At 51.7% G+C, this 27,950-nt stretch overlaps 1 protein-coding gene across 1 annotated transcript; it reads right to left on the bottom strand.

The window, feature by feature from the left end:
* Positions 1–214: 214 nt before the first annotated feature.
* Positions 215–27,325, bottom strand: GNAI3 (G protein subunit alpha i3). The gene is made up of 9 exons (XM_040085662.2): positions 27,079–27,325; positions 14,073–14,115; positions 13,827–13,968; positions 12,017–12,174; positions 5,649–5,777; positions 2,920–3,049; positions 2,359–2,512; positions 1,312–1,505; positions 215–1,237 (listed from the first exon to the last, which is right to left on the bottom strand). The coding sequence occupies exons 1-8, from the start codon at positions 27,194–27,196 to the stop codon at positions 1,315–1,317; spliced, it is 1,065 nt and encodes a 354-aa protein (XP_039941596.1). The 5' UTR covers positions 27,197–27,325; the 3' UTR covers positions 215–1,237; positions 1,312–1,314.
* Between the last annotated feature and the right edge of the window lie 625 nt (positions 27,326–27,950).

The raw sequence follows: 27,950 nt of genomic DNA, 5'->3' as shown, positions 1-27,950 counted from the left end.
GGATTCCTGGCATGTTCCAATTGTGCCAGCATGACTCAAGTCTGTGGGAGCAGCACAGCACCAACAGTGGTGAGTGATAAAGCACGAGGAACCTCCCTGCCCAGATGATTCCACCCAATTCCCATCAAAGCTCCTCCTTTCCTTCTCCAGCAAAGCACAAAAAGCTGGGAACACTCCTGGAAAAAGGAAGAATAAAGTGGAGAAAAGGCTACAGTCTTTACTCACCATTTTAATACTGCCAACAAGTCTAACAGATCCAACTGTACACATGACAAACTGGGAGGAGTCTGGATGCAATCATGGATCAGCAAAGGAATGTAGGACTGGTTAGGGATGGCACTAGAGGGAAACAGGGATTTGGCACCACACAGACAAAGTAAAGGCATGCTCAGGACAGGGCTGGGCAGGGAGGGCCATGGGAAAGGCAGCACAGAATAATCCACCGTTTTCATCCCAAAAAATGCACAGGAATCAGTGGTTCGAGAGCTGGGCAGCAGCGGTGTTCCCCCAGCTCGGGCTCAGCTCCTCTCCCCACCGAGCTGAGCACAAATCCCTTCCCATACTGGCATAAAACCGGGCTCAAACCTCCAAGAGAACCTAAACCCTCCTTCTGCTGCAGGAGCCTTTCCCAAAGCCTGGGGGGAGCAGGACGGTAACAAATCACACATGGAAAAAAAGCCGAAGCTCTAAGGATCCCTTAGTAGCTGCAGAAATATTAAATCCTGGCCATAGCAAGTGTTAAAAACAAGGAATTCCTGCTAAGAGGAATATTTTCTGCAGGATCTGCTCACATGTGCATAGTTAAGTGATTTTTTTTTCTTTTTTTGTTGCTTTTTTTAATTATTATTATTTTTAAAACAAAGTTTGCAAATAAAGAAATAAAGTTTAGTAAAGTTATAGTTTTCTCGATGGAAAAAAAAAAAAAAATAACCTTAAAAACAGACTAGTGGTGGCTTGTTAACCAAAGGAAGAGAGAAAGCTACATATCCAAGGTCTGGAATCCAGCTGGAATCCACCGCACATCCCGGAGTTCACGCCGTCCAACGATGCCAGGAGGATCTACTCCCACTACGTGGCTTCACTGCGCCCTAATTCCACATCCCACAGCAATAAAAGGTCCCTAAGACAGAAGATTGTGCTAAAGAATTCCAGGATTCCGCATGTTCTCTGCTCCTGGGTCACGCTCGTCGCTGTCCCCACGAGGCAGCAGGAGGCTGGGGCTCACCAGGCAGAAACACTGGGAAGGAAACCAGGGATGTAGAAGGGAGCAGAGAGAGCAGTTCCCAGCGGGACACCCGGAGCTGGATTTACCTCTCAGTAGAGCCCGCATTCCTTGAGGTTGTTTTTGATGATGACGTCGGTGACGGCGTCGAAGACGAACTGGACGTTCTTGGTGTCGGTGGCGCAGGTGAAGTGGGTGTAGATCTCCTTGGTGTCCTTCCTCCGGTTCAGATCCTCGAACTGGCACTGGATGTAGGCGGCTGCCTCCTCGTACGTGTTAGAGCCTGGAAAGCAGAAGATCCCTGGCTTTGCCCATCGGCTCACGGGAGATTTTAAGTCCGTATTAAGCTGCTTGCAACCATCTGCCTTATCCAGCCACAAATCCAAATCCACCATTAACTCCTTCTGGGAGACCTGAAGTCTATTCCCTGGGCAGTGACCTCGGACATGGGATCCAGGGATTGCTGTGTGCCGGGTCAGCCACGCTCCACGAAGAGTAACAAATCGTGGGAGTCGTGGGCGGGAAGGGACCTTCAATCCCACCTCGTTCCACCCCCTGCCAGGAATGGGGACACCTTGCACTGCACCAGGTTGCTCCAAGCCCTGTCCAGCCTGGCCTCGAGCACTTCCAGTGACAGGGAATCAATCAACAGCTTCTCTGGAGATCACAGAAATCAAGAGGTTTGAAGAGATTTCAAGGAATTTTTTTAAACACATAAATGCCTCGAGCAGTGCCCAGGTAAAACCTTCCACCTGTGTGGAACCACAGCACTGATGAGTTCTGGAACAATCCGTGCCAAACGCACACACTCCAGGGTGGACAGGAGCCAGGGCAAGACGTGGTTAAGTTCCACAGCCTCTAAAATTGAATTTAAATTGTTCCAGTAAGGTGTGAAAACAGAGAAGTGACCTTGATTTGTTTATTCCAGGGAAGGACAAAGATTGCTTCCCAACCACAGCTCCTCCAAGAAAACGAGCTACCAGCCAAGTGAACAGGCCGGAGACGCTGTGCAGGAAACACAGGGAAGGAACTGGGGGAAAAGTTTGTAACCGATTTTGGGTTGTGCAAGGCTCTGACTCACTCATTCCTGCCCCAGTGACACAGATGATGCCACCATCCCAGTGATCCCAGCATACCTGTGTACTCTGGGTAGCAGATCGTTAGCGGGCTCTTCTTAATCTTCTCCTCAAACAGGTCTTTCTTGTTCAGGAAGAGGATGATGGAGGTGTCTGTGAACCATTTGTTGTTACAGATGCTGTCAAAGAGTTTCATACTCTCATGCATCCGGTTCTGGAAAAGGAAATCCAACGGGAGAGACGTTAGGGAAGGGCGGGATGGGGGAGAGAGGCTCTGCTGCACAGACCAGGCCCAAAATTGGGGTGTCACCGCCACATCCTCACTGCCATTGCCCCAGGAGGAGCACAGGGGGACGGGTCACCTCCTCCTGTTCCTTCCTGGAGTGACTCACCATGAGAACAGCTGCAGGCACCTCCCAGCAACCAGGAAGGTGGAAAAGCTCACGGATGGGTTGTATTTATCACTTTGTGGGGCAAGATTCCACTGGCTGATCCAGGGAGTGCTTGTCCTTGCAGCTCTCAGACAATTTAACAGGAGGAGTGTGCCAGGAACATTCCAGCCTGGTGCAGGATGGAGCTAGGATGCTCCCAGCTCCCCCCCATAAACCCCACATCACGCACCATCTCCTCGTCCTCAGCCAACACCAGGTCGTAGTCACTCAGGGCCACACAGAAAATGATGGCTGTCACTCCCTCGAAGCAGTGGATCCACTTCTTCCGCTCGGAGCGCTGCCCTCCCACGTCGAACATCCTGGGAGAGGCAGGAGGAGAGGCTCAGGAGCTGTGCACACCGCTCCTGCCCGGCCCCCAGGGCGCTCCCGAGGGTGGGCGAGGCTGAGCAGTGGGCTGGGAACACGCAGGGTTTCGGGAGCTTCTCTTGGGAGAGGGGGTTTTAAAATTCCCCGCTTGGGAGAGGGGATTTTAAATCAGAATTCTTCTATTTTCTTTCAAGCCAGGGTGGATAGAGCTTGCAGCAATCTGGGCTAGTGGAAGGGGTCCCTGGATGAGATTTAATATCCCTTCCAAGCCAAACCATTCCATGGTTCTGGTTTTCAGCAGGAAGAACTGGAAGATATCATCCAGAGCTCTGCTGATTTTGTTCTCTCTCCTATTTCCTTAGCAACAACCCATTTGCTTGACTGGACTCCAAACACGTCCTCACAGCACCTCCAGGGAAATGGATTATTGGGAACACACTACCTGCAAGCTCCTGCTGGGACCCAGGAGGAAATTAAAGGGGTTAAGAAATCATTTCATGTATTAAAAAATAATCTTGAGGTACTGGAGGTTAAAGGCTGAGCAGTTGCTTATGGAATTTCTGTATAAATTGAATTAGTTTCTAATTAAATAGAAATTTGTGTCCCAGGTAGTTCCAGCCCCCTGCTCATCTAAATATTTTGATGAGAGCCTAGGATTGGGATTTAATTAAATCAAGTTAATATCTGAGTTATTAAGTCATAGATATTGATTTGTTCCCAGAGCAGACAAGGAGCTGTCCAGAGGGAGATTTAATGATCCCAAACTAACTCCCATCTTCTGTTTAACCCTCGGGTCTGGAAGGAAAGATGGAAATGCTTGTGAGAACCCAGGATATTTACATGGCTTGAATCATTTGCCATTAGCACAGAGAGATCCATGAAGGAAGAGCATCCCTGACAACTCAGCTCATCCCAATTCCTGCCATTGCGGCTTCCCCATCCCATTATTAATGTCTGAGATGGAATATCACGGCAGAGCTGGCAGCACCAGGGTTTCTGATGGATTAATGCTTCCCTTTGCGGAGCAAATCCCTCTGGGACAGCACCTCGTGTGTCTGGGGCCCTGCACAGGATCGATGGCTCTGGGCGGGATCGGGAAGGAGGCTGGAGATGATTAAAGGAACACACTGGAGATGCTAACCCTGATCCATCACCATGGGAAGATGAATTATTCCCTGGGTGGACCAGAAGCTGCATAAATAAATCGATGATGCCGAGTATTTTGGCATTATTGTTAAAAATGTTCTTAAATTGCACAGTTCGGAAGCCAAAATGCTGCTCTCCCAAAAACTGTGTGAGTTTCCTTCTCCAGAGGAGGCCATGGAGATCCTCCAAGGGCTGGAGCCCCTCTGCTCCGGAGCCAGGAGAGCTGGGAAGGAGAAGGCTCCAGAGAGACCTGAGAGACCTTTCCAGTGCCTAAAGAGGCTCCAGGAGAGCTGGAGAAGGACTTGGGACAAGGGTCTGGAGGGACAGAACAAGCTGAATGGCTTCCCAGTGCCAGAGGGCAGGGATGGATGGGATATTGGGAAGAAATCCTTCCCTGGGAGGGTGGCAAGCCCCTGGTACAGGGGGCCCAGATAAGCTGTAGCTGCCCCTGGATCCCTGGAAGTGTCCAAGGCCAGGCTGGACAGGGCTTGGGGCAACCTGGGACAGTGGAATGTGTGGAATGGAATGTGTGAAGTGGACAGTGGAATGGCAGAGGTGGCACTGAATGGGATTTAAGATCCCATCCAATCCAAACCAGTCTGGGATCCTGTTAAAACCCTTGGATTTTAGAAGCACCACTTGGATTTTGCTGCAACTCCATCGAAGTGTTTCACATCCCATTTATAAATAAGGCAACAGATGCTTTTTAGGAATGTGAGCAGGAAAGGCTCCAAACCATCGGCACAGACAGAGGGAAGGGGGCTGAGCCACAGGCACGGCACTGTCCTACACCCCTGCTCTGGCAGGGAATGCCGTGGGGCTCCAGCTGCCTGTCAGGAGCACACGTGGGGGCTGAAGCAAGGAATTCCTAAGCAGCAGGAAGGGGAGCTACAGGGATCCAAGGTGAGGAACGAGGGATGCGGCCTCAGCGTACGGAGGCGGCGGGAGCCGCTCTGAGGTTAGAGGAAGCTCGTTAGTGACATGTAAAGGGACACTGCCAGGAGCAGGCTGGATCCACAGCCTGGCAGGGACTGGGTCAGCAGAGGGGACAGGAAAGTCCCAGCCCCTGCAGCGCCAGGCGCAGGCTGGCAATTCCCAGAGGAACACATGGAGCACACCATGCATCCCCGAGCCACAGCCTGGCTGCGGACACGGCTCGGTTCCTCTGCTCCGAGGAAAGGGTTAAACTCAAACTCAAACTCCAGTCAGTGTCCTTTTAGTATTATTTTTGGGATTGGATCCTGGAAACGAGCAGTCAGTACCTGTGTCTGCGATTCCAACATAAAAGCAGCTGAAAAGAACAGAAGGCAAATCAGAGTCAAACCGGTCTCTCCAGTGAGCGATGCCAGCGGAGAGGGATAACGGAGGAGGGAAGGAGGACAGTTAAACCAGGAGCAAGTGTGGGATGTGCCCCAGTGCAGGGCACGGGCACAGCCCTCCACTCACTTGAAATACAGGTCCTTGAAGGTGAAGTGAGTCTCCACGATTCCGGTAGTTTTCACTCTGGTCCGCAGCACATCCTGCTGAGTCGGAATGTAGGTCGGCTGGGATATTCTATCCAAGTCATTTAGGTAACTAAACCAGAAGAGACAACACAAGAGGCTTTTTTTAGTCGGCTGCCTCACCATGAATCTTTTATAAACTGCAGAACAAAGCGCAGAATTTATTTATCTCCCTCACAGAGCACAGCGCTCGAAGCAAACAACCCCCTTGGGCTGTTTTGAGGGATGTTTCGGGGGTTTGGGGATTTTAACCCCTCTCTGGATGACCTTGGAGGTGGTGCTGGGGAGGGTCGGGAGGGAATGCAGAGCCGTGCCAGGGCTGGATCTCCCAGGGCAATCCGCAGTCAAGGTCTCTCGCTTCAAAGCACAAGGCAATAAATCCAACGGTTTGCTGTTAAAGGGCAGGGATGCGTCAAAGGAGCCGGGAGGGAGGGATGAAGCCTTAAAAACCATCCCAAACCAGGCAGATCCAGTCACCTCCTTCCCCAAGAAGCTGACACAGCACCCTCTGAGGATACAGCCCTGGTAGAAGCCACATCCTTACAGAGATTTTCCCATCAAGACCTCAACTAATTCCAGCCCCAGCACATTCCTTTTGGAGTTCAGCTCTCAGGCACACCGGCAGGAGGTACAGATGATTCCCAGCGGGATCAGAAATCCCACTGCAGCCAGCAACACCTCTGAGCTCGTCTTCCCTCCAGGCTCAGCCTCCTGCTTTCACAGAGATGACACAGATCCCACAGCTCCGCTGGGATGGCACAGGCTGTGCTCTTTCTCGGGAGCAGGTTTGAATCACCCCAGCCCTGTGTCACTGGGAGGGCTCTGATGGGTGTAATAAACCCTCCCAAATCACACGTTATTATCACAGATCCATTGTCAGCCTGGAATTGCTTCTCCCCGCGTGCCTGGAAGCTGTGCTAGGAACCCCAGCAACACATCCCTGCTCCAAGAGCTCCAGCATCCCCCTGGCCAGGACCTGCAGAGCCCTGCCCTGTTTCCAAACCCCAGAGCCCAGTGATCTGCCAGGACCTGCCCAGTGCCATGGGGCTTTTCCCACAGAGCTGGGATCTGAGAGTGGATTTAGTCCAGGAGGAGCCATTCCTCTCATCCCTCTCTCGACTCCAGAAGGATGGCAGGTTTGTGAGCTGCTCTGTGACCAGGGCTGGGCCTGGCTTTAGTTTCAGTTTAGTACAACATGATTTGGAAGGTATTTACCTTCCTCAGCTCTACCAAGGGATATTTCTGCTGAGGCAGGGACATGCCCAGATTTTTTTCTCCTCTCTCTTCCCTTACCAGTGTAAATTTAGCTGAGACACAACGCATCAAAAACCAATGGGGAATGCTAAGAACTGACCCAGCAGCTCCTCAAAGCCTGGCTTTGATACAGGTCACACCTGAATTGTTTGGGCTGGAAAGTCCTTCAAGATAGAGTCCCACTCTTATTCCGGCACTGCCAAGCCCAAGCTGAAGCTGTAAAGCACCTGCTCCCAACAGCCAGTCGCAAGTTTGAGCACTGAAATTGGTAAAATTCCTAATTAAGGCTTTGGGAACAGCCAGGGAGGAGGGAATGGAGCTGGCAAACTCCCAGCAAACAAACCCAATCAGGAAATAAGGCATATCAGGTTCAGTGGTGCTGCCTGAAACAATAAACTTTGCCAGGCTAATTCCAGAGAAACCCAAAGGGCAAATCCCATGGAAATATAAATGTCTGGAAAACCCAGCAAAGGGGATTTCTGGGAAACCCTGCAAGTCCTGCCAAGTGTGCACAGAGGAAGCAGCAGTGCCCTCCCAAAAATCCAGGCTGCAGAGCCCAGCTAGTGCCACTTGTATTTCAGATTGAGTGGAGCTTGAAAAAGATACCCCCAAAAGCTGGAAAAGCCCAGAGAGGAGGGGAATGATGAAAGATGAGGGGAAAAAAGGAGGAGAAGGAAAAATCCCACATAGAAATAATCTAGGTTTTATCCAGCACCATGTCAGGGAATTTAGGGCAAGAACTGGCATTTGGGAACATGAGGAGATGTGCAGGACTAGAGAAAGGTTGATCAGGAACTGTGCTAATTGCCTGTGAGACTTCAGATAATTACCTACAGCTTCCACAGGCTGGGATCTGCCTGAAATCCAGGAAAAGTATCAAAACTAGGAATGAAAACACTTTAAAGCATTATGGTGTTTGGTGACATTTCCAAGTATCTTGAAAATCTGGAGACATGTGAAATTGAAATATCCTTCACATTCATCCTGCTGCACCCCAAATAGGGATTTAGAGGGGATGCTGGGAAGGAATTCCTCCCTGTGAGGGTGTGAAGCCCTGGAATGGAATGCCCAGAGAAGCTGTGGCTGTCCCTGGATCCCTGGAAGTGTCCAAGGCCAGGCTGGACAAGGCTTGGAGCAGCCTGGGACAGTGGAAGGTGTCTCTGCCATGGCAGGGGTGGAATGAGGTGAACTTTAAGGTCCCTTAACCCTGGGATTCCATGATTCTGGAGCCCCTCTGCTCTGGAGCCACGCTGAGAGAGCTGGGAATGTTCAGCCTGGAGAGAAAGCTCCAGAGATGGAGAGCTCAGAGCCCCTTCCAGCACCTAAAGGAGCTCCAGGAGAGCTGGAGAGGGACTGGGGACAAGGGATAGAGGGACAGGACAAGGGGAATGGCTTTCCACTGCCAGAAGGCAGGGATGGATGGGATATTGGGAAGGAATTGTTCCCTGTGAGGGTGGGCAGGCCCTGGCACAGGGTGCCCAGAGAAGCTGTGGCTGCCCCTGGATCCCTGGAAGTGTCCAAGGCCAGGCTGGACAGGGCTTGGAGCAGCTTGGGATAGTGGAATGTGTCCCTGTCCATGGAATCAGATGGGTTTAAGTTCCCTTCCCCAGTCATGCACAGAGGTCCCAAATGCTTCTCCACGGCACTGGCTGGAGGCAGGAGCTGGGAGCCACAGAGCCATTGCTCACATCAGAGGGAAAGACAAATGGCAAGTTGCAAGAAGGCAAGTTAAACAAATTAAAGTTTGCAATATTCCACAGAACCCAGGGTGGTTCCAGGGGGTGTTATCAGATGGTGCTGGGAAAGGCACTGAGAATTTCCACATGAACAGCCTGGACCAGGAGCTACTCAAGCGTTCTTTAAAAAAATAAAAAAGAACAAAACACAGAAAACGCTACGACTCCAGGAGAGATTGTTTGGATTAGTGTTATCCTCCACCTCCTCTCCTTCCATACCATCTCCAGCCTGCCAGGGCAGTGCTCTGACAGGCAGGATCTCTGCCTGCACAAGGGAAAAGTGCCCAGTGATGCAGGAAACAGCAGGAAGGGGAGCTTTTGGAACAATCCCGTGCTGAAATGCTCGGCTCTCTGCCACAGCACCCTCGCTCTTGATGCCACCTGATTTTCACAAGCAGTTACTTGTCTGTTCCTCTCTTCCTCCACTCCACGTGTGTCAGCCTCAGAAACTGATGTGGAGCCAGAACAGGTTTGGAAACACAGGACAAAACTGGATTTCAGCTGGAAAACCAGCAAATGGGGCACAGATTTAACGGCTGCTCACAATGAGGTTTCAGTGCTGCCTGCAGGAGATAACAAAAGGAACGGGGAAGTGAAATTCCCAAGAGAAGCAGGACAAGGCCTGCATCATCCCACCATAAAAAGGGGTGCAGGACATCCATCCTTGGTGGTCAGGCACTTGAACAGCTCCCCAGGGAATGGTCACAGCCCCAAGGCTGGCAGAGCTCAAGGAGCGTTTGGACAGTGCTCTGATACATGGAAAAAACATGGAAAAATCCCACACAGGGGGGGATTTTGAGATGTCCTGTGCAAGGCCAGGAGTTGGACTTGATGATCCTTGTGGGTCCCTTCCAGCTTAGGATATTCCATGATTCTAAGCATGGACAAGGGAATTAACTGGGGAACACCAGAGATAAGGCAGCTCAGGAGCCATGTGTGGAGGGAGAGGAAAACCCTGGGAATTCTCCAAGTCCGGTGGAAGAACCAGAAGGACTTTAACAGCACAAATTTACCATGAAGAAATGAACCCACTGATGTTTCCCAACCGTGGAGTTGCCGAGCTGCAGATGCATCATAACGTTGGTTTGGTGCAACTTCCTGTGGTTTTGGGACAGGAAGTTGAATTTTCCGGGGCACATCTCAGGAAATGCCTGGGTGGCTCATCCCAGGTGTAACATTCCCATCCCAGGCTGTTCCCACTGCAGCAGCCAGACCTGCACCTGGACACGGGTGGGTGGCAAACATCCAGGAACAAGAAGAACCCTTCAAAATCCCACCCCTGGAAGGCAGCTGGGTCAAGCAGGTACCTACAAAGGCAGGGTAACACCCTCTTTTCCCAATCTGCTCCATTTCTCCAGCTGCCTTCATCTTCCTCCTCTTCCAAAGCCATCCAGACACACACCAAGGTTCCTCCTTCAGCTCCATTCCTGCTCTCTGCCCAAGTCCTTAAGCTTTCCTCCTCTTCTTCACATCTTTCCATTAAACCATTCCTTCCTTTCCCCCCCTCCTCATCAATCTCCTTCCTCCCTTGGAACCCAAATTTCTTCCTTTCCTGCTGCAAAGGCATGTACAAACCCAAGAAAACTCCTTTCAGCCCTTCCCTTGATCCAAACCCCTGCCAAGGTGCTGCAAATTAAGAAGGATTCTGCCTTGTTTTCAATCTCAAAAATGCTCTGAACCGCGAAACCCTGCGGGCTGTGAGCTGTGGTACAGCTAAAACTTCTCCACAAAGCTCTTCCCAACTCATTCTTCCAAGAGTGAAAGCTTAAACTGAGGTGAGTTTTCAGTTGGAAATGCTGAAAATCACCTTCCACAGTGCCAAATGTTTGTTGTAGAGAGACCAAGAATGTCAGTTAAAAAAAGAAAAAGAGGAAAAAAACAACAACTGTTTTGCTCATCAAAGGAACAGTTTCCCCTTCCTGCACTAACCTGCCCCTGGAAAAAGATGAGGCATTTCATCAAAAATTCCATTAGCAGCCTGTTTATCTACTCAGAACCTTCCAGTTATTCAGCAGCGGTGTTGATTTTTGGACCAGGACAAGAAGATTTTAAAATCAGAACAGTTTAGAGGCATCATTGCCTATGAGGTGCCAGGCACAGGGACAGGAGGAAAGGGAAAGCTGTAAGGAGAAAACTGAGAATATTGACCTGCAGGGTGAGGGGATCCCATTTTGGAAACTGCTGAACGTCAGGAAAGTGGCAGTTGAAATTTTAGGAGTGTTGCTCCCCTTTGCAGGAACAATGGAGGTGACACAGCCAGGCACCTGCCACTTCAACAGAATCCCAGAATCTCTGAGCTTGGGAAAAACCTCCAGGATCCAACCACTGACCTTGTCCCCAGCCCAGAACAGTTGTTCCATGAACACCTGCAGGATGGGGACTCCACCACCTCACTTGGGCATGGCCTGAGCACCCTTTCTACAAAGAGATTCCTGTTGCTGTCCACCCTGAGCCTCCCCTGGCCCATCTTGAAGCCGTTCCCTCTGCTCCTGTCCCTGTTCCATGGGAGCAGAGCCCGACCCCCCCGGCTGTCCCCGCCTGTCAGGAGTTGTGCAGAGACACAAGGTTCCCCTGAGCCTCCTTTTCTCCAGGCTCAGCCCCTTTCCAGCTCCCTCAGCCTCTCCTGGGGCTCCAGCCCCTTCCCCAGCTCTGTTCCCTTCCCTGGACACCTCCAGCCCCTCGATGTCCTTCTTGTCACGATGAACCCAACTCTGACCCCAGGATTGGAGGTGAGGCCTCAGCAGTGCCGAGGACAGAGGGACAATCCCTGCCCCGGTTCTGCTGGACACCCTGTTCCTGATCCACTGCAGGTGTCTTTGGCCTCTTGGCCCCCTGGGCACACCTGGGCTCGTGTTCACCTTAGCACAAGATGCCAAGTTTCTTCCATGAAACCAGCAAATTTGTCAAAAATCATGTTTTTCAAAATTAGACAAAATGCCTCACTGTAAGGATGGGGAGGCTCTGGCACAGGCTGCCCAGGGGAGCCGTGGCTGCCCCACCCCTGGAAGTGTTTAGAGCCAGATTAGATGGGGCTTGAAGCAACCTGGGATAGTGGAAGGTGTCTGGGCCCATGGCAGGGGGTGGAATGAGATGTCGAAGGTCCCTTCCAACCCAAACCTCTCCAGGATTAAATTCACCAAGGCACAAAACAAGGAATGTGAGGTTTTCCCCAATGCTCCATAGAGAAGACAAACAGCACTCCATCCCCAGTGCCACCAGTCAGACCAGTGCAGACAGGACCTTCCCACCCAGTCCCACCCCAGCCCCTCCCAGACCATTGTGGGAGCTGGGAAGAGCCCAGGAGCTGGTGCTGGTTCCTTACTAGGATGCAGAATCGTTCAGCTGGTATTCCCTGGATCTGCTGAAGCAGGCCTGCACTCCAGGGTCTCTCCAGAGCCGTTTGATGACTCCAGCCAGCTCAGCCGTCATCATTCCCTCCTCCGCGCTCCCAGCCAGCACGAACAGCTGCCGGGCATCGTCCTGCGGGACAGAACACAGCTTTGGGATGTCCATCCACAGAGACCTTCCCCACCAACAGCAAGCTTCAACATCTCGGCGTTAATTCATCACTGCTCTGCTTAATCACAGCCCAGTCCATCCGGTTTTCTCCCAAAAGTCACGGAGCTGTTTACCTCCGGCAGGCAGAAAGGGAATTTTTGGGGAAGAGGCTCCAGGTTGTGGGGTGAGATGCTCTGATCAAAGAAGGCCACAGTATTTCCGTAGGGATCACAGCTCCAAAGGCACCATTCCCTTCAAAACCACGGGATTTCAGTAACTCGGTGCAATGTTTCAGAGAAAGGGTGGGAAAGCTGATGTGCTACTACAGAGCAAGGAACTGAACTAGAGGTTTTACTTGGAAAACCTCTGTTGGTGTGGCACAGCGCAGGGAAAAGGGAAAAAAAGTGAGGTCTGAGAGATGATGGGACCAAAGCATTGAGGATTTGCCTTTTGCTGCTAAAGCTGTGAAGGAGACTGATTCCTTAATAAAACATTTCATCAGGAGACGGAATGGACTGGTCAGGATCTGAGCATGAAAAATCCCCCTCAGAAGCCAGAGCAGGACTGTGCCCCTCTCCAGGCTATCCAGTGGTTTGGGACAGGGAACCCCACACTGCCCTGTAGCCCCTCTGCTTCTATTCCTGATCCCTGATCAGACCTGTGAGAAACCTTCCACTATCCCAGCATTCTCCTCCTAACACCGGCTCCTCTGCCCTGAGCCCCAAACCCCGCATGTGCCAAGCCCAGAGTGCTGATCCCAAACCCACTTTATCGGGGTCTTAACAGCCAAATGCAGAGGGACCCCAGTTGTGGAGCTCTCTAGGTCACTCCATGCTTTGATGCATTTGGCCTTTTCCTGGGAAAGCAAGGCAAGGTTTTTGCCCTTTGGGATGCTGAAAATTCATGGCATTCAGCTCTTGTGAAGCCACCTCAGCATGGGCAGGTAACTGAGAAAGGACCTGGATTCAGCATCTTCCCTGTTCCAGCTCCAACTCGGCTTCAACAAGCACCAAGAAAGGTGGGAGAGAATTCAGGGAGGATTTGAAGCAGCAGCTGAACAGCCTGGATGAACATGTAAATGAAGATGTGCCCTTTGGCCAGGACTTGGAATCATAAATCCAAAATAAATACCATAAATTCAAACTATCCAGGGCTGGATCAACTGCAGCATGAGGCAGAACAGTCACGGTGCAGCCCTGTGCTGACACAGTTCCTTTCTCCTGCACGTTTCCAGGAGTCCTTAGCTCCCACTCTGTGCCTTTCCCACCACAAGGATCAAGGCTTCCTGACTTCCAGCTCAAAATGCTGGAGATAAATGCAAGAAACAGCTAGGGAATGAGCAGAGACTAGAGAGGAGGGGAAAAGCAGGGCCTCAAACATCCTAAAATTTCAAACACAGAATTCCCAAAAATTCAAATAATTTAGAAAGATTTGGGGATTTTTTTTTTTTCCTTGAGCATTCAAACTACTAAAGGTTCTTACCCAAAACCTCAGTAAAATATTGTTTTGCACTGACAATACACTGAAGTTACGACAGTTTTTTTGCTATTTTATCTTGTAACGTATTCTGCCCGGACTGAAACACCAGGATTCATTAACACGGTTCAGGCTAAGGAAATAAATGCAATACTCACTGCTCTGGCAACTTCCCCAAAGTCTATCTTTAGCCTCCCCATGGCTCTGATGATGGCGATGATGGATTGGATGGTGTTGCTGTACACAACCACTTTATACTGTTTGCATTCCTCCTCTGAGTAGCCATCTTCATGGATAATCCTGGAAGGAAACCAGCTGATTACTCCCAAGCCAAACCAGAAAGGCAGCACACATTTTTTTTTATCCCATCTCACACAAAAACGTAAGTTCCAGCCTGCACTCACTTCATCTGCTTCACAATGGTGCTTTTCCCAGACTCTCCAGCACCTGAAAAGCACAAAAAACATCCAGTTATCCATATGAAACTGAAAGGAAAAGCAGGATGTGCTTTTTCCAGCTCCCACAGAGAAGCTGATGGGGTCTGGAGTAGGATATTCCTCGTGCATTGCTGCTGGTAGTGTTAGTAGTTCCACTGTACTGTCCTGGCACATTCTTCCCGGATTTTATTTACACGTGCCAACAGTCACCGTGAGTTCATTGGCTAAAAAACCCTGGAATTTCTCGATTTCCAGAGGGCAGCCAACTGGGAGACAAGCCTGAAGGACTGGGATGAGTATTTATCCAACAGAGCAGCTCCCATCCCTCACTCCAGGCCAAGACAGCCAAAGTGCATCAGCATCACCAGATGCTGCCACCGTTACTGGGCTGGGCAGGAAAGGCCTTGAACAAGCAGGTGGGAAGTGACTCTGGCACGGGCTGATTTCCAGGTGAATCTCAGAGCTGCAGGCACGTCTGCATCCCAACAGCCTTCCTTCAAGGAATGCCAAGAATACCTGGCTTCCAAAGCTCTGCAGAGCTGGGAGGGGTCAGTTATCCCTGGGGTGGGTCAGTTATCCCTTCAAACAGGGTCAGGTATTCCTGACTGTAAAAAACCAGCAAGTTCCCTGTTTTTCCTATTTATTTTTTTTTTTGTCCCAGATCCCAGAGCATTCCCAAACCAAATCCCTCCTGCATGGCTCAGGGCAGCGGACACCTGGGATTCCAAACCATCAGTTATCCTGGTTTATGGAGCTTAGCAGAGCTGCCCCACATGCCTGTCCCAGCCAGGAGGACACCAAAGGCAGGCACGGTGTTCCTAAGTCAGCAGAACTCCAGGACTTCACCTGGTGTGGCAGCAGGAGCTCAGCTCAGCTGGCTCTGCCACTGCCTGAGGGCTCCTCGGCCTCAAAGACTCCCCGAGCTGCAGAGCTGGGCTGCCTGTAGGCAAGGAATGATGTTGGACCTGCTTGGATTTGGATAGATGACTCGGGTGAGCCTGGAGGGAATAAAACACCCGTAGAATTCCAGAATGGTTTGGGTTGGGAGAGTCCTTAAATCCCATCCTGTTCCACCCCTCTCTACAGGCAGGGAGACATTCACTATCCCAGGCTGCTCCAAGCTCTGTCCAACCTGGCGTTGAATGCATCCAGGGATGGCACAGCCACAGCTTCTCTGGGCACCCTGTGCCAGGCCTTCCCCATCCTCATAGGGAAGAATTCCTTCCCAATATCCCATCCATCCCTGCCCTTTGGCAGTGGAAGCCATCCCCCTTTGTCCTGTCACCCCAGGCCTTTGTTCAAAGTTGCTCCCCTGCTCTCCTGAAGCCCCTTTAGATTTCAGGTCTCCCTGGATCCTTCCCTTCTCCAGGGTGAACATTCCCAGCTCTCCCAGAGCAGCTCAGTGTTTGTGGTCAGGTGTGAAAACATCTACACTCTGTGGACTCAGCACTTCCACCCTGGGAGGATACAAATCCTTTTTATTTCCCACATCCACCCTCCACATTCCCAGGATCCAAGTGCTGCGATTTCAAATCTCCCCTGTCCCCAAACCCAGACTGAGAAGGCACTTTTGCCATGACCTCTCTGTTTTTGCCTTCTCAGCATAGTGTTTACTGTTGTTTCCTCCTCAGATTATCCCAAAATAATCTCCTGCAGCAGCCAAGCCGTTCTGCCTGTCACCAACCTCATCAGATCCAACCTTGCAACAGCACTGATTCCAACCAGATTCCTTTAACCCCTTCCCTCCCCGCCTCAATCCTAAACACTGCCTGGTAGAGCAGGAATTCCCTTCTCCAAGGTTACTCACACCTTACTTTAGAGGAAGAAAGTAGGAATCCACATCCTCCAAACTGTCTCCTCACCAGCACACGACCCCAAACTGGCTCCTCAGCCATGGCCAAGCAGTGACCTGTTATTCCTAAAGAAGTTTTTCCTGTTGTTCCAGGTTCTCTCTTTCAGGCAGGAGCCACCCAGACAAGGTACCTCATTAACACTCACTGAAAAACATCTCCCCTCCAGCTCCAGCTCTGGAATGGAAGGTGGAGCTCCTGCTGGGATGGCCCAGGAGATGGGCAACGCCAGGGGAGAAAGGGATTAACACTGCCCTTGTCTAGTCTGGCACACAGGAACAGCTTCCCACTGACAAAAGGAGGATTAGATGGGATATTGGGAAGAAATTTTGTGAGGGTGGTGAGAGCCTGGCACAGGTTTCCCCGGGAAGCTGTGCCTTCCCCATCCCTGGAAGCAGCCAGGTTTAATGGAAGGTGTCTCTGCCCATGGCAGGGAGTGAGATGAGCTTTAAGGTCCCTTCCCACCTAAACAATCCTGGATTCCATGAATCTGGAGCCCCTCCAGTCTGGAGCCAGGCTGGAGAAGTGAAGGCTCTGGAGAGACCTCAGAGCCCCTTCCAGGGCCTGAAGTGGCTCCAGGAGAGCTGGAGAGGGACTTTGGACAAGGACTTGGAAGGACAAGATGAGGGGGGATGGCTTCCCACTGCCAGAGGGCAGGGAGAGGTGGGATGTTGGGAAGGAATTCTTCCCTGTGAGGGTGGGAGGCCCTGGCACAGGGAGCCCAGAGCAGCTGTGGCTGCCCCTGGAAGTATCCAAGGCCAGGTTGGACAGGGCTTGGAGCAGCCTGGGATAGTGGAAGGGCCCCTGACATGGCAGGGGGGTTGAATGCAATGCCTGGAAGGTTCCCTCACTCCAATCCAGCCCATCATTCCCATTTTACTCTTCTTTTCTGGACCTAATTTCAACATTTCTAGGTCTCACTTCTGTCCTTTGATGCTCCTCTAAACACCTGCAGATGTTCACACCGGACAAGCTGCTATTCCCCTTTTTCCAACCCACTGGAAAGGGTTTGCCTGAAGGGATCCATATTGGACCAACTCAGCAGCTTTTATCCTGCACCCTTCATTCCCAGCTCTGGGGACTTCCATGTGAGCTGTTCATACCCAGTGTGGCTGAGTCCTTCAGTAGGGGAATAACAAATGGGAATTTAAATGCTACTAAAACACTGCTTCAGCCTACAGCAAACTGATGCTACACACTAGAAATTCACATCAGGAGTGGATAGAGTTACACTGGAATTCTTACAGACTCCTCAGGCAAAGCCTCCAACTCTGGGATCTTAGGCAGGGACTAGATGGGGAGCCAGGAAGACCTCAGAGATCCAGAGATGTGAGAATGGATTCAAACCCATGGAAATCAGGGTGTTCCTGGGACATTTCTGCCAAAGGAGAAGCAAACCTTTCTCTTCTGCTCCCATGAGCACAGCCAGACAGGGACCACGTTCTGCCACAAGAAACCAGGGCTGAGCTCAGCGTGAATGTCAAAACCCTTTGGAAAAACTGCTTCAGAAGCTTTAACTTCTCTTTTCCCAAAATAGCAGTGAGGAACTTCTTCATACCACCCTGGACACAAAGAGCAGCTCATCTGTTACAGAGATTGTGCTACTCCATGGACACATTGAGCAAGAATTCCACAATGTCCCTGTCCTCAATGTATCCTTCCACAAGCCTTCAACTATTCCCTCTGGAAAGCAGATGGAGCCAGGAGGCATCACAGCTTCTGAAAGCCCTCACCCCCCACCCAGTAACACACCAGACCACACCAGTGACATCCCATTAACGCCCCATTAACATCCCAATAACATCCCAGTAACACCACAAGTTCTTAGGGAAAAGCTCAGCACCTAAGTGCTGGAATTCCATCTCCAAGGGGTGCCAATCCCTGCACATGTTCCTACAGCCAGATCTCTTCTCCCTCGGGAGCAGGAGGAAACTGGAGCAGCTTTCCAGCTGTATCAGGCTGCAAAGGGAAAGCAAAGGATACACGGGGGGAAATTATCATCCAACCACTTCCTCCAAGAAAGCCAGAGGATTTCCTGGAGCAGCAGATGGGAAGTCAAGCAACTTGGCATGGCCACGTGCTGGAGATTACAGGGAAGAGAGCAACAAAACACAGGTTGAACTGGCAATTTCAAGGGAGGAATTCCCAGTTGTGTTTCCACACAACTGTAATTTTTTGCTTTAAAAAAATCTCCAAGGAGGTAGGTCAGACTCCCTACATCTTCCAGACACAAGCATCCAGTTTCCTGCTCCAGAAGGTCCTAAAAATTCTGTTTTCAGTGCTTTTTTTCCCTGAAGTTATATCAAAACTGCACTAAACTCTACTTCAGGAAAGGAATTCCACACACATAATTAAGGGGAAAAGCCCTGGAACATCTGCAAGTTTCTGAAGAGAAACCAGGTCACTGCTGAAACAAATCCTTCCAGGGATAGAACAGGGGTGCACCTGGAAAATGCATTAAAACACAAGTGTGGAAAATAAAACTGAAGGGCCTGGCATAGGCACGTGGCTTGGACCTCCAGCAACAGCCAGTTCAGAAACTGTGCAGGGACATGGCAGGAACTCCACCAGCCCATTCCTGAAGTGCTGCAGCCCTTGGTGAGCTCCCAAATCCAGGGGTATTTCTCAGTAGTTCCAACATTCCCTGATAAACAGCTTGGGAATAACCCCAGGAGATCACTTGAAGCTCCAGGGGTGAGTTACAGACCTGGGAATGTGACAGGACGCTCCACATGAGGAGCAGGCTGGAAGCAATGCTGAATCTGTGGTTATAGCTCCCAAATCCCAAATGGAACCAGCTCCCCCCAGACAGGCTGAAAGGGGCCCAAGGAACAGCATGACCAAGCTGGGATGAGACCAAGTCCAAAAATATCTAATGGCTTGAGATCCACTGGAAGCGTGGAGCAGGAGCTGCTCAGATCACCCTAAACCTCAATGGGTATCTCACTAATAAACACATTCCCTTCATTTAACACTCATCCCACCCCACAAGGAACACGAACATCTCCTCTTACCCACTAATGCCCTCCTTAGCTTTCCACGGCACAGCATTTCTGAATTGTATTCCATGAGCAATTATCTCCCCACCAGCCTCCAGCAACACATGGACCTGTGCAGCCACAGCTGGGGAATGCTGAGCTATCAAATCCTCATCCTCCTCACCACCTCCCTCCTTCCATCCTATCCCAACATCCTGACCTTCCTAGCGCTGCCAACCCTGATAACATAGATCCCATCTTCCCTTGTTGAGGTTTTTTATTTCCATGGACACCTAGAAAACTCCTGGATACCACAGAATCACATGCAGCAGGAGAACTGCACTGGGAATCAGGAGAAAGGGAAAACCACTGGAGAAAGGAGCAGTAGTGTTGTACCACCAGGCTTGAGAGAAACAGCTGTTGTTGGAAAAGTCAGCAGGAACCAGGAGAGATCAGGCTGACACCTCTAGTTCCGCAAGAAGGACGGGAAAAACAATATCTTCAAATAAAACAGGGCACATGGGCTGACTACAGCCTCAGTGCAGAGGGAACAGCAGCCAATGGCGCAGGATAAACCACTCGAGGCTGTCACCGCCTCTGGAGGAAAGAAAAGTGAAGGCTTGGCTAAGGAATGGCTTACTGAAAACACAAACATGAACCCTGGGATCACGTCAGCGACATTCCAAGCCCTGCTGGGCCTGCTGGAGCACATGGATTGAAGCTGACGTGGCTTTTCCCACCAAAAGGTGCCCGGGAGATGCACAGAGCAGCAGCAGCCCCGATGGAAGATTTACAGTCACAGAGGGAATCCTGGAATGATTTGCGTTGGAAAGGACCTTAAATCCCATCTCATTCCACCCCCTGCCATGGGGGCACCTTCCACTGTCCCAGGCTGCTCCAAGCCGCATCCAACCTGGCCTTGGACACTTCCAGGGATGGGGCAGCCACAGCTGCTCTGGGCCCCCTGTGCCAGGGAAGAATTCCTTCCCAATATCCCATCTAACCCTGCTCTCTGGCAATGGGAAGCCATTCCCTCTCATCCTGGCACTCCAGGCCCTTGTCCAAAGTCCCTCTCCAGATCCTCTGGAGTCCCTTTAGGCACTGGAAGGGGCTCTGAGCCCCACCTGGAGCCTTCTCCTCTCCAGGCTGAGCATTCCCAGCTCTCCCAGACTGGCTCCAGAACAGAGGGGTTTTTCTTTTTGCCTTGAAACTATTGGAGCCTCAACCCTGTTTTAATTAAACAATAACTTCAAAGCTTAGAAACATCCCATGACCACTCAGAAGGTTGAAATATCTCCAGGAATCCTGCACCATTCCTGGAAAACATCAGGCTGGAGGAACCTGTGCCTCTCCCCTACACCTAGATCTGAGTGACCACTGACAGTTCTGAGAAATTCCTTAAGGAGCTGCTGAAATAGCCACAAACCAGCAGCAGACACCCCTCTGCTGCACCCCTGGAAGTGTCCATGGCCAGGTTGGATGGGGCTTGGAACAACCTGGGATACTGGAAGGTGCCTCTGCCCATGGCAGGGAATGGAACGGGATAAGCTTTAAAATCCCTTCCAGCCCAAATCATCCTGGGATTCTGTGACCCTGCACAGAGCTCAGATCTGAATTTGCTTTCCCAGCTCTTTGATCTCCCCCAGGAGTGTTTTGAAGGAATTATGGCTGTTGTCGAGCAGCGTGCCTGGAGACCCCCACGGAGAGGCCTTGTGTGGCTCTTGGCTGAACATCAAACCATCATCTCCAGCCTCCTGGGCAGCCCCTGATCCCCACAGCTCCTCATCCACACACGGGATTACAGAATCATGGAATGGGTTAGGTGGGGCTGTAAAGCTCTTCCTGTTCCACCCCCTGCCATGGGCAGGGACACCTTCCACTATCCCAGGTTGCTCCAAGCCCCGTCCAACCTGGCCTGGAACACTTCCAGGGGTGGAGACCTCAGAGCCCCTTCCAGAGCCTAAATGGGCTCCAGGAGAGCTGGAGAGGGACTTTGGACAAGGGTTGGAGGGACAGGACAATGGGAAATGGCTTCCCACTGCCAGAAAGCAGAGTTAGATGGGATATTGGGAAGGAATCCTACCCTGTGAGGGTGCTGAGGCCCTGGCACAGGGTGCCCAGAGAAGCTGTGGCTGCCCCATCCCTGTGAGTGTCCAAGGCCAGGTTGGACAGAGCTTGGAGCAGCCTGGAACAGTGGAACTGTCCCTGCCCATAGAATGGGATGAGCCTCAATGTCCCTTTCAACTCAATCCATTTCAGGATTTCATGATAAATGGATGTGCTTGGAGATATGGGATAAAAAGGCCAAGTCTGCTGTCTCTGGATCCAAGTCTGGGTGGCGACAGCAGAGAAAGAGCCAAGCAAACGGGAGATGGATGATAAAGCAACAGATAACTTGGAAAGAGAGGGAACAGTGGGAAGACCTGGGCTTGGAAAAGATATTCTTAGTGTTCCTGATTATCAAGCATCATCTTGTGCTGGGCCCATTTTTAAAAGTCAAACATCCTCTGAATTTCCTGCAGGGACAACAATCCTGAGCTGTTCCAAACATGCAGCCGAGCTCTCCCTGCCTGGCAGCTCCTGCTGAGGGATAAGCTCATTCCCCAAACACCGGGAGCTTGCAGGGGATGGAGACCCCAAACCACCGAGCTCCAGGAGGCCAGCCTTGTGTCCCGGCATTGTCAGTGTTTGTTTCTAAAGCTGACCCAGGCAGCACCACCCCGGTAACCAGAGAAGGTTAAAGGAGGCACTGAAGTGACCAAACACCAACTGCGAAAACATGAAACAAGAGCCAGGCATCGGATCCCCAGGAACAAAGGAGACAGCACAGGGATCACCACAAAGAGCGTGCTGGAAAAACAATCAGCATCTGTCCCTCATTTCAACTCCAAACCCCATTTAAGTCACGAAAAGACCATTTTTCAATCCCCCTTCTGCAGGGAACAAGTGCCTGCTGCATCCCAGGAGGTGTGGACACAGCTCTGCTCATGCCAAACTTCCAAAAGATTAGATCCATGATCTAATTAAAAAATTCCACTTTACAGCTCCCTCTCTCTTCTGAGAAAAGTTATTTCAATGCCCTGCCTCAGAATTTAATGAAACTTGAACCATATCCAGGGGGCTCTTGGAGCATAGATGGAATCACAATTCCTCGACCAAGCTGTCTGCTGGAAATCGTCCATCCCCAAATCCCAGTGCCGGGCACGGACGCTCACCGTGTGTCCTGACACAAGCACGTGATGTACACATGACACAGGGGGCGGAAGAATTCCCATCCCACAGCTGGAAAATGGCACTGTGCAGAAAAGAGGGCATCTGACCCTGGTGGAACAAAACCGCTTTTACAGGAGGTTAAATAAGTCATGGCTGATTCCTGAAAAACTCAAGGGGCTCAGGCACTCTGGAGGTAAGGAGCATTTTGCCTGCCCTGCATCTGGTTTTGGTGGGAAAAGGGCAGAACAGAAAAACAAGGGGAAGGTACACAGAGACCCAATGGAAAGGGGGGAGAACATGGGTGGAAGCTGCAGCTCCCATACCTGAGGACAGGGAAATTCCAGCCTCCAGTGCAGCTGTGGAAAGACCTCCACGGAACTCAAAGCCCTGAGAAGAGCTGCGTCTCCAAAGAGATCTGACCTGCTAGCACATGAATTAGAATCATGGAATTGTTAAGGTTGGAAAAGCCCTCTGAGATCGAGTCACACCATATCCCAGCACTGCCATGTCCACCCCTAATCCATGTCCCAGCTGTCTTATCCACAAGTTCTTCGAGCGCTTCCAGGGATGGAGATTCCACCGCTGCCCTGGGCAGCCTGTGCTGGGGCCAGACCTTTGCCATGAAGAAATTTTCCCTGATATCCAACCTAAACCTTCCCTGGTGCAATCTGGCCCGAGCCAGGTCCTTGTGAACCGTGTGAGGAGAATCCTCCCATGGTCACCAGGAACTGCCAGCAGACCCAGATACCTTCAAGATCAGAGAAACAACAGCTCCCTGCAGCTTCCCCAGCAGGATTCCTACGGCAGATCCCACAAGGAAGGACACTTGGAGAAGCAGCCACTGCTGGGACAACATCTGGAGACCAACACCCCATCACAGAGCTTCGTATCACCATTCCAAGGGCATCCAGTAGCTCCAGAGCTGAGCAGCAGCCAGGTCCAACCCCCAGATGAATCCTTGGGAACAGGGATCCAAGACACATCTGCTGTGCTCTGAGAAAAGCCACTTCAATTAACAACATCATTAACTGTAGCGCCAGCTCTGCCTGGATTTCCATTCCCAGAAAACACTTTCCTACTTTAAACCAAAATACAACAGTGCTGAGGAAGCTTTGGGGAATTCAGGAAAGAAAAAAGGTTGGAAAAATCAGTTTCGGGAAAAAGCCGAGGGCTCCTGGAGTAGTGGAGGGGGGTGAATTTTGCAAATTAAGGTTATTTTAAAACAAACTTATGCTTTTAATTGTTTTTGCATTAATTAGCAGCACCCCTCCAATATAACTACACAGCACCCCCAAACTCAGGGAAGCTGTCCAGGCTGGATAAAGGGTGCTTTGGGCAAAACCAGTCCAACATTGATGCACCCACAGAGCCACAAAACCCCCACTCACACAGGAATTTGGGAACAGGACAGCGCTGGAATCCAGCTTTACCACCTGGGGTCACACAGACCCAGAACAACATGCCAGACCTTTGGAAAGGCACTGCAGGCAGAGTGAAGGACCTGGGTTAGCTCCTACCCAACCAGGAAGAGCTCCAGCACCTTCCTCCATTTGGCTGGAAAAATCTGCCAGGTTTTCCCATCTGCAGAACCCCATGTGTGCCTGTCGAGAAGCCTTTTCCTGGGGGCAAATGGGAGGAGAAAAATGGGAGTGAGGGCTCCTGGGCTGTTCCCAGCTTGTTCCCAGCCATTCCCAGCCTCTCAGGAGCTTCAGCTGCTGTTCCAGAGAGTGAATCCAGTGTTGCCGTCACTCCAACCATGCCGGTGCCAATGCCAGCAGAGCTGCTGGTGGCATTCCAACATGGAACAATAATTACATCCCACAGGGTTGTGACAACCAGGGTCAGTGATTATTCAATACTCAGTTTTCATTTGTTTTCATAAAATATCCCCAGAACTTAGAATTGCTCAACAAACTTTGGAGTTGTGAAAGGGAAACACAACAGAGGGACTTGAAATCCCTGAGGAGAAGCTGCCAGGGACAGCTCCAGGATTAACTTTATCCCAGCAATCTTGCATTATCCAGGTGCTGGGCCCACTTTCTCCAGCATCCGAACCCTCTCTCAGGTGGAAGGTGCTGAAAAAGTCAAACCAAAGCTCCCAGAAGAAGAGAGAACAACTGGAATTCTCTCTCCTTCCTCCCCTGCTCAAGAGAAGATAATGGTTATGGATAGAGAGGAAAACACACCCAAACACTGATTTGGGGTTTATGATTTCTCCCAAATCTCATGATTTTTGGGATATTTGACTTCCTTTCTTCTCCTCAGATCTTCCAATTTTGGCTGTATTTTACTTCCTATTTCTCCTCAAATCTCCCAATTTTCAGTGTCTTTACCTCCCTCTCTCTCTTATCTTCCTAAACCTCCTGATTTCAGGTTTACTTCCTCTCCTCTCCCACATATCTCCTGATTTTCATGTGTATTTGATTCCTCTTCTACATCTCCTGATTTGGGCTGTGTTTCACTTCTCCTCTCCCAAATTTCACTGTATTTGCCTTTTTCTCCCTCTTCTCTTCCAACCCTCCAGATTGTGGGTCCGTCCCTGCCTCCCCAGCCTCCTCACACCCCAGCTGGGAAGGATCCAGCTCCCTCTCCTCAGGCACAGCCCTTTCCTTGCTCATCACAGCTCTGCAGATCTCAAACTGGGGCAGCTCTTCTAATGGAGCTGGGAAGGATGTGCGGACTCCAAACTTCAGGAAAAATCCATTCTTTTTTGACCAGCCCTCTCTGAGAGGGGCAGAAACCACTCAGAGAATGACACAAGACCCCGCAGATCCAGAGAGTTTTATGTGGGATAAAAACCCCTTCCTCAAACAATGGGAAAATCCTTATGGACTTTTCCATCGGCTTCTAGTGCCTCATTGAAAGGGTGCTCCCACTGCAGATAACTTCTCCTGGGAATCCCCTGCTCTGCTTTACCTGCACATCAAGAAGGATGTGTGTGGGAGGATTCCAGCATTCCCTGGTATTCCCAGGAATCACCACACTCAGTCTTAAAACCAGGAAATACCCAAGAGAGATTTGCCAGCGACAACCAGGTGCAAACCTGACCTGGGATCAGGTAGATCCAGAGGCAGGTCCAGATCAACATTCCAATTACTGCTAAAAAGCTCCTCACCTGCAGACACACCAGGAAATGCAGGAATTTTCCTGCCATCCAAAGCCAACAGTGACCCCAAATCAGCTGCTGCTGTGTTCTAAAGCCTCACCTGGTTTTTAACGCATTCCAACTGATGACTGTATGATTTTTGGGATACACCCCCATTCCATGCTTGCTGATAAAATCAACCTCAGCCTCAAAGCCTTCGGTGCATTGGAAAAAATGTCATACAAAAATATGAGGAAAGAATTACTCCATTCCAGGCAATGTGCAAGTGTTGCTTATTAACACCAAAACAAACACCTGGAGAACAAAGGATTCTCCTGACACACAGCCAAGAGCTTTTCCACGGACACACCAAGTACAAAGCTCTGAGCAGCTCCTGCAGGGAGCGAAGAAAACTGGCTAAATGGGAAAGAAAAAGGATTCCTGGAGCAGGATGGTTCCTTCACACATCCTGCTCTAACAGGACCCACTCAGCGCTGCTGTTCAGATCCTCACAGACTCCATCTGTCTCCTCCGAGACAGAAAAATCAGGATAACCAAAAATACATACCCAGACCTTGAAAAGAGGGACTAGCATGAGCAGATGGTTCACCAGCCCCGAGTGGTGCTAAATGTGAGGATTTGAAATGAATTCCAGAGTCCTACACTGCTTTGGGTTAGAAGCTCATCCCAGTCCATGTGCAGCAACATCTTCCACTGTCCCAGGTTGCTCCAAGCCCCATCCAACCCAGCCTTGGACATTTCCAGGAATGGGGCAGTCACAGCTGCTCTGGGCACCTGTGCCAGGGCCTCCCCACCCTCACAAGGAGGGATTTCTCTCCAGTCTCCAATTTCTCCCCAGCATCTCATCTCGGTCTGCTCCCCCAGCCTGCAGGAAGGGCACTTTGTGCCTCCTCTGAACTCCCATCATCACTTCCAAGAACTCCAAAACACAGTTTAAACACAGCAAAACTCTGCTAAAGGGAATCTCCCACCCATCCTAAAGGAAATCCTCCACCCAGCTCTTCCCAGATCCTGAGAAAAAGCCAAAAAATTGACACCTCCTGTTCCCATGCACTTAATCCTCCCAGGATCTCCCACCTCCGTTGGTCCCAAACGCACGGACACCCGGAGCCGTTCTGCCCCCACTCCCCGACTGGGAATTTAATCCCAGCCTCAGCATTCCCTCCCTTCCCTGCGCGGACCCACGGGATGAGCCGTGCCTCTCCCAGCCTTGGCCCAATCCCACCCGGGAGGGACCGCCCTCCCCCCGAGCAGCCTGCAGGGAGCACGGGGAAATTCCATCGGACACGCAGGAGACATTCCATCGGGAAAAGCCCACGGGCCGCATCCCAGCCCCCCGCAAGGATGGGATAAGCTATGCCCTCTCCCCAGGAAGGGGACCAGGGGACCCCCAGGACCCTCCTCAGTGCCCGGGGATCCCTGGGGACCATCATCAGCCCCCCCAGGGATCCCTCGGGAACTTCCTCAACCCCCATCAGGGATCCCTCGGGAACCACCTCGGCTCCCATCAGGGATCTCTCGGGAACCTCCTCAGCCCCCCCCAGGGATCCCTCGGGAACTTCATCAACCCCTCCAGGGATCCCTCGGGAGCCACCTCAGCTCCCATCAGAGATCTCTCGGGACTTTTTCAGCCCCCATCAGGGATCCCTCGGGAACCACCTCAGCCCCCATCACGGATCCCTCGGGACGTCTTCAGCTCCCCCAGGGACCCCCACTGCTCCATTCCCAAACTCCTTCCTGAGGGCGGAGGCCCCCCGTTGCCCTCCCCAAATCCCTCCGGAGACCAGAAAGCCCCATTCCGCTCTGCCCCCCCGGCCCCTCCTCACCGAGCAGCAGCAGCTTCACCTCCTTGGCCGCCTTCTCGCCGTCTTCCCGCAGGTTGCGGTCGATCATTTTACTCCTCTCCACCGCCGCCTTATCCTCGGCGCTCAGCGTGCACCCCATGGCGGCGGCGGGGGCGGCCGGGCGGCCGGGGACGGGGTGGCCGGGACCGGGACCGGGATCGGGGCCGGGATCGGGATCAGGATCCGGGCCGCAGCTGCCTCGGCCCGGGCGGCTCCTGAGGCGGCGCCGGATTTCCGGTTCTGCGCCGCAGGGCACGCCGGGAAATGAAGTCCCGCGGGCTGAGAGTGAGAGTACTTCCGCCCCGGTGGAGCGGGGCATGACGGGAGGAAGCATCACTTTCCGCCACGTTAGAGCAGAGTATTATGGGGGGGGAAAAGCGCTTTACTTCCGCCTCGGTAGAGCGAGACATGATGGGAAATACTCTGCTTCCTGCTCTGTTTGGCAGGCATGATGGGAGTTGTAGTTCTCGAGGGGGTCGGTAGAGTCCGTGGGGACCCCAGCCCTCCAACCCCCGCCTGCCCTCCCCAGCCCGCCCTCATGAAGGGCGTCCAGGCTCCGCACCCCCAGAGGGCCGGGCCTCGGCTCCGCGGCTGCGGGGCGGGCTCGGGGGACTGGGAGCTGGTCTCCGGGCCTGAGGAAGGGTTGGACTCAGGGCCATGGGGGAATGGAGGGGAACCCCCTCCGCAGAAAGCCCCCCCCTCCCCGGCTGTAGAGGAGCCACCCCTCCTAGAGAGACCCCAAACACGAGCCCCCCACTCTTATCCCTGGCCCATCACTGGGCTTGTGCGCCCCAGCTGCTGCCCCCCAATTGTGGTGGTCCCACGGGACCCCCGATCAGTGGCGGCCGTGCTGA

Source organism: Hirundo rustica, chromosome 24 (assembly GCF_015227805.2).
Source record: "Hirundo rustica isolate bHirRus1 chromosome 24, bHirRus1.pri.v3, whole genome shotgun sequence".
NCBI classification, from domain to species: domain Eukaryota; kingdom Metazoa; phylum Chordata; class Aves; order Passeriformes; family Hirundinidae; genus Hirundo; species Hirundo rustica.
The sequence above is the reverse complement of the archived record's forward strand: the minus strand, read 5'-3'. Positions and strand labels throughout refer to the sequence as shown.

Bases quoted from the DNA above. Each gene is read 5' to 3' on its own strand.
- GNAI3 (XM_040085662.2), bottom strand. From the start codon at position 27,196: ATGGGGTGCACGCTGAGCGCCGAGGATAAGGCGGCGGTGGAGAGGAGT. The intron at 12,175-13,826 runs GTGAGTATTGCA...TCTGTCCCGCAG, and splicing joins TTGGGGAAGTTGCCAGAGCA to GACGATGCCCGGCAGCTGTT. The intron at 1,506-2,358 runs GTATGCTGGGAT...TCTGCTTTCCAG, and splicing joins CTGCTACCCAGAGTACACAG to GCTCTAACACGTACGAGGAG.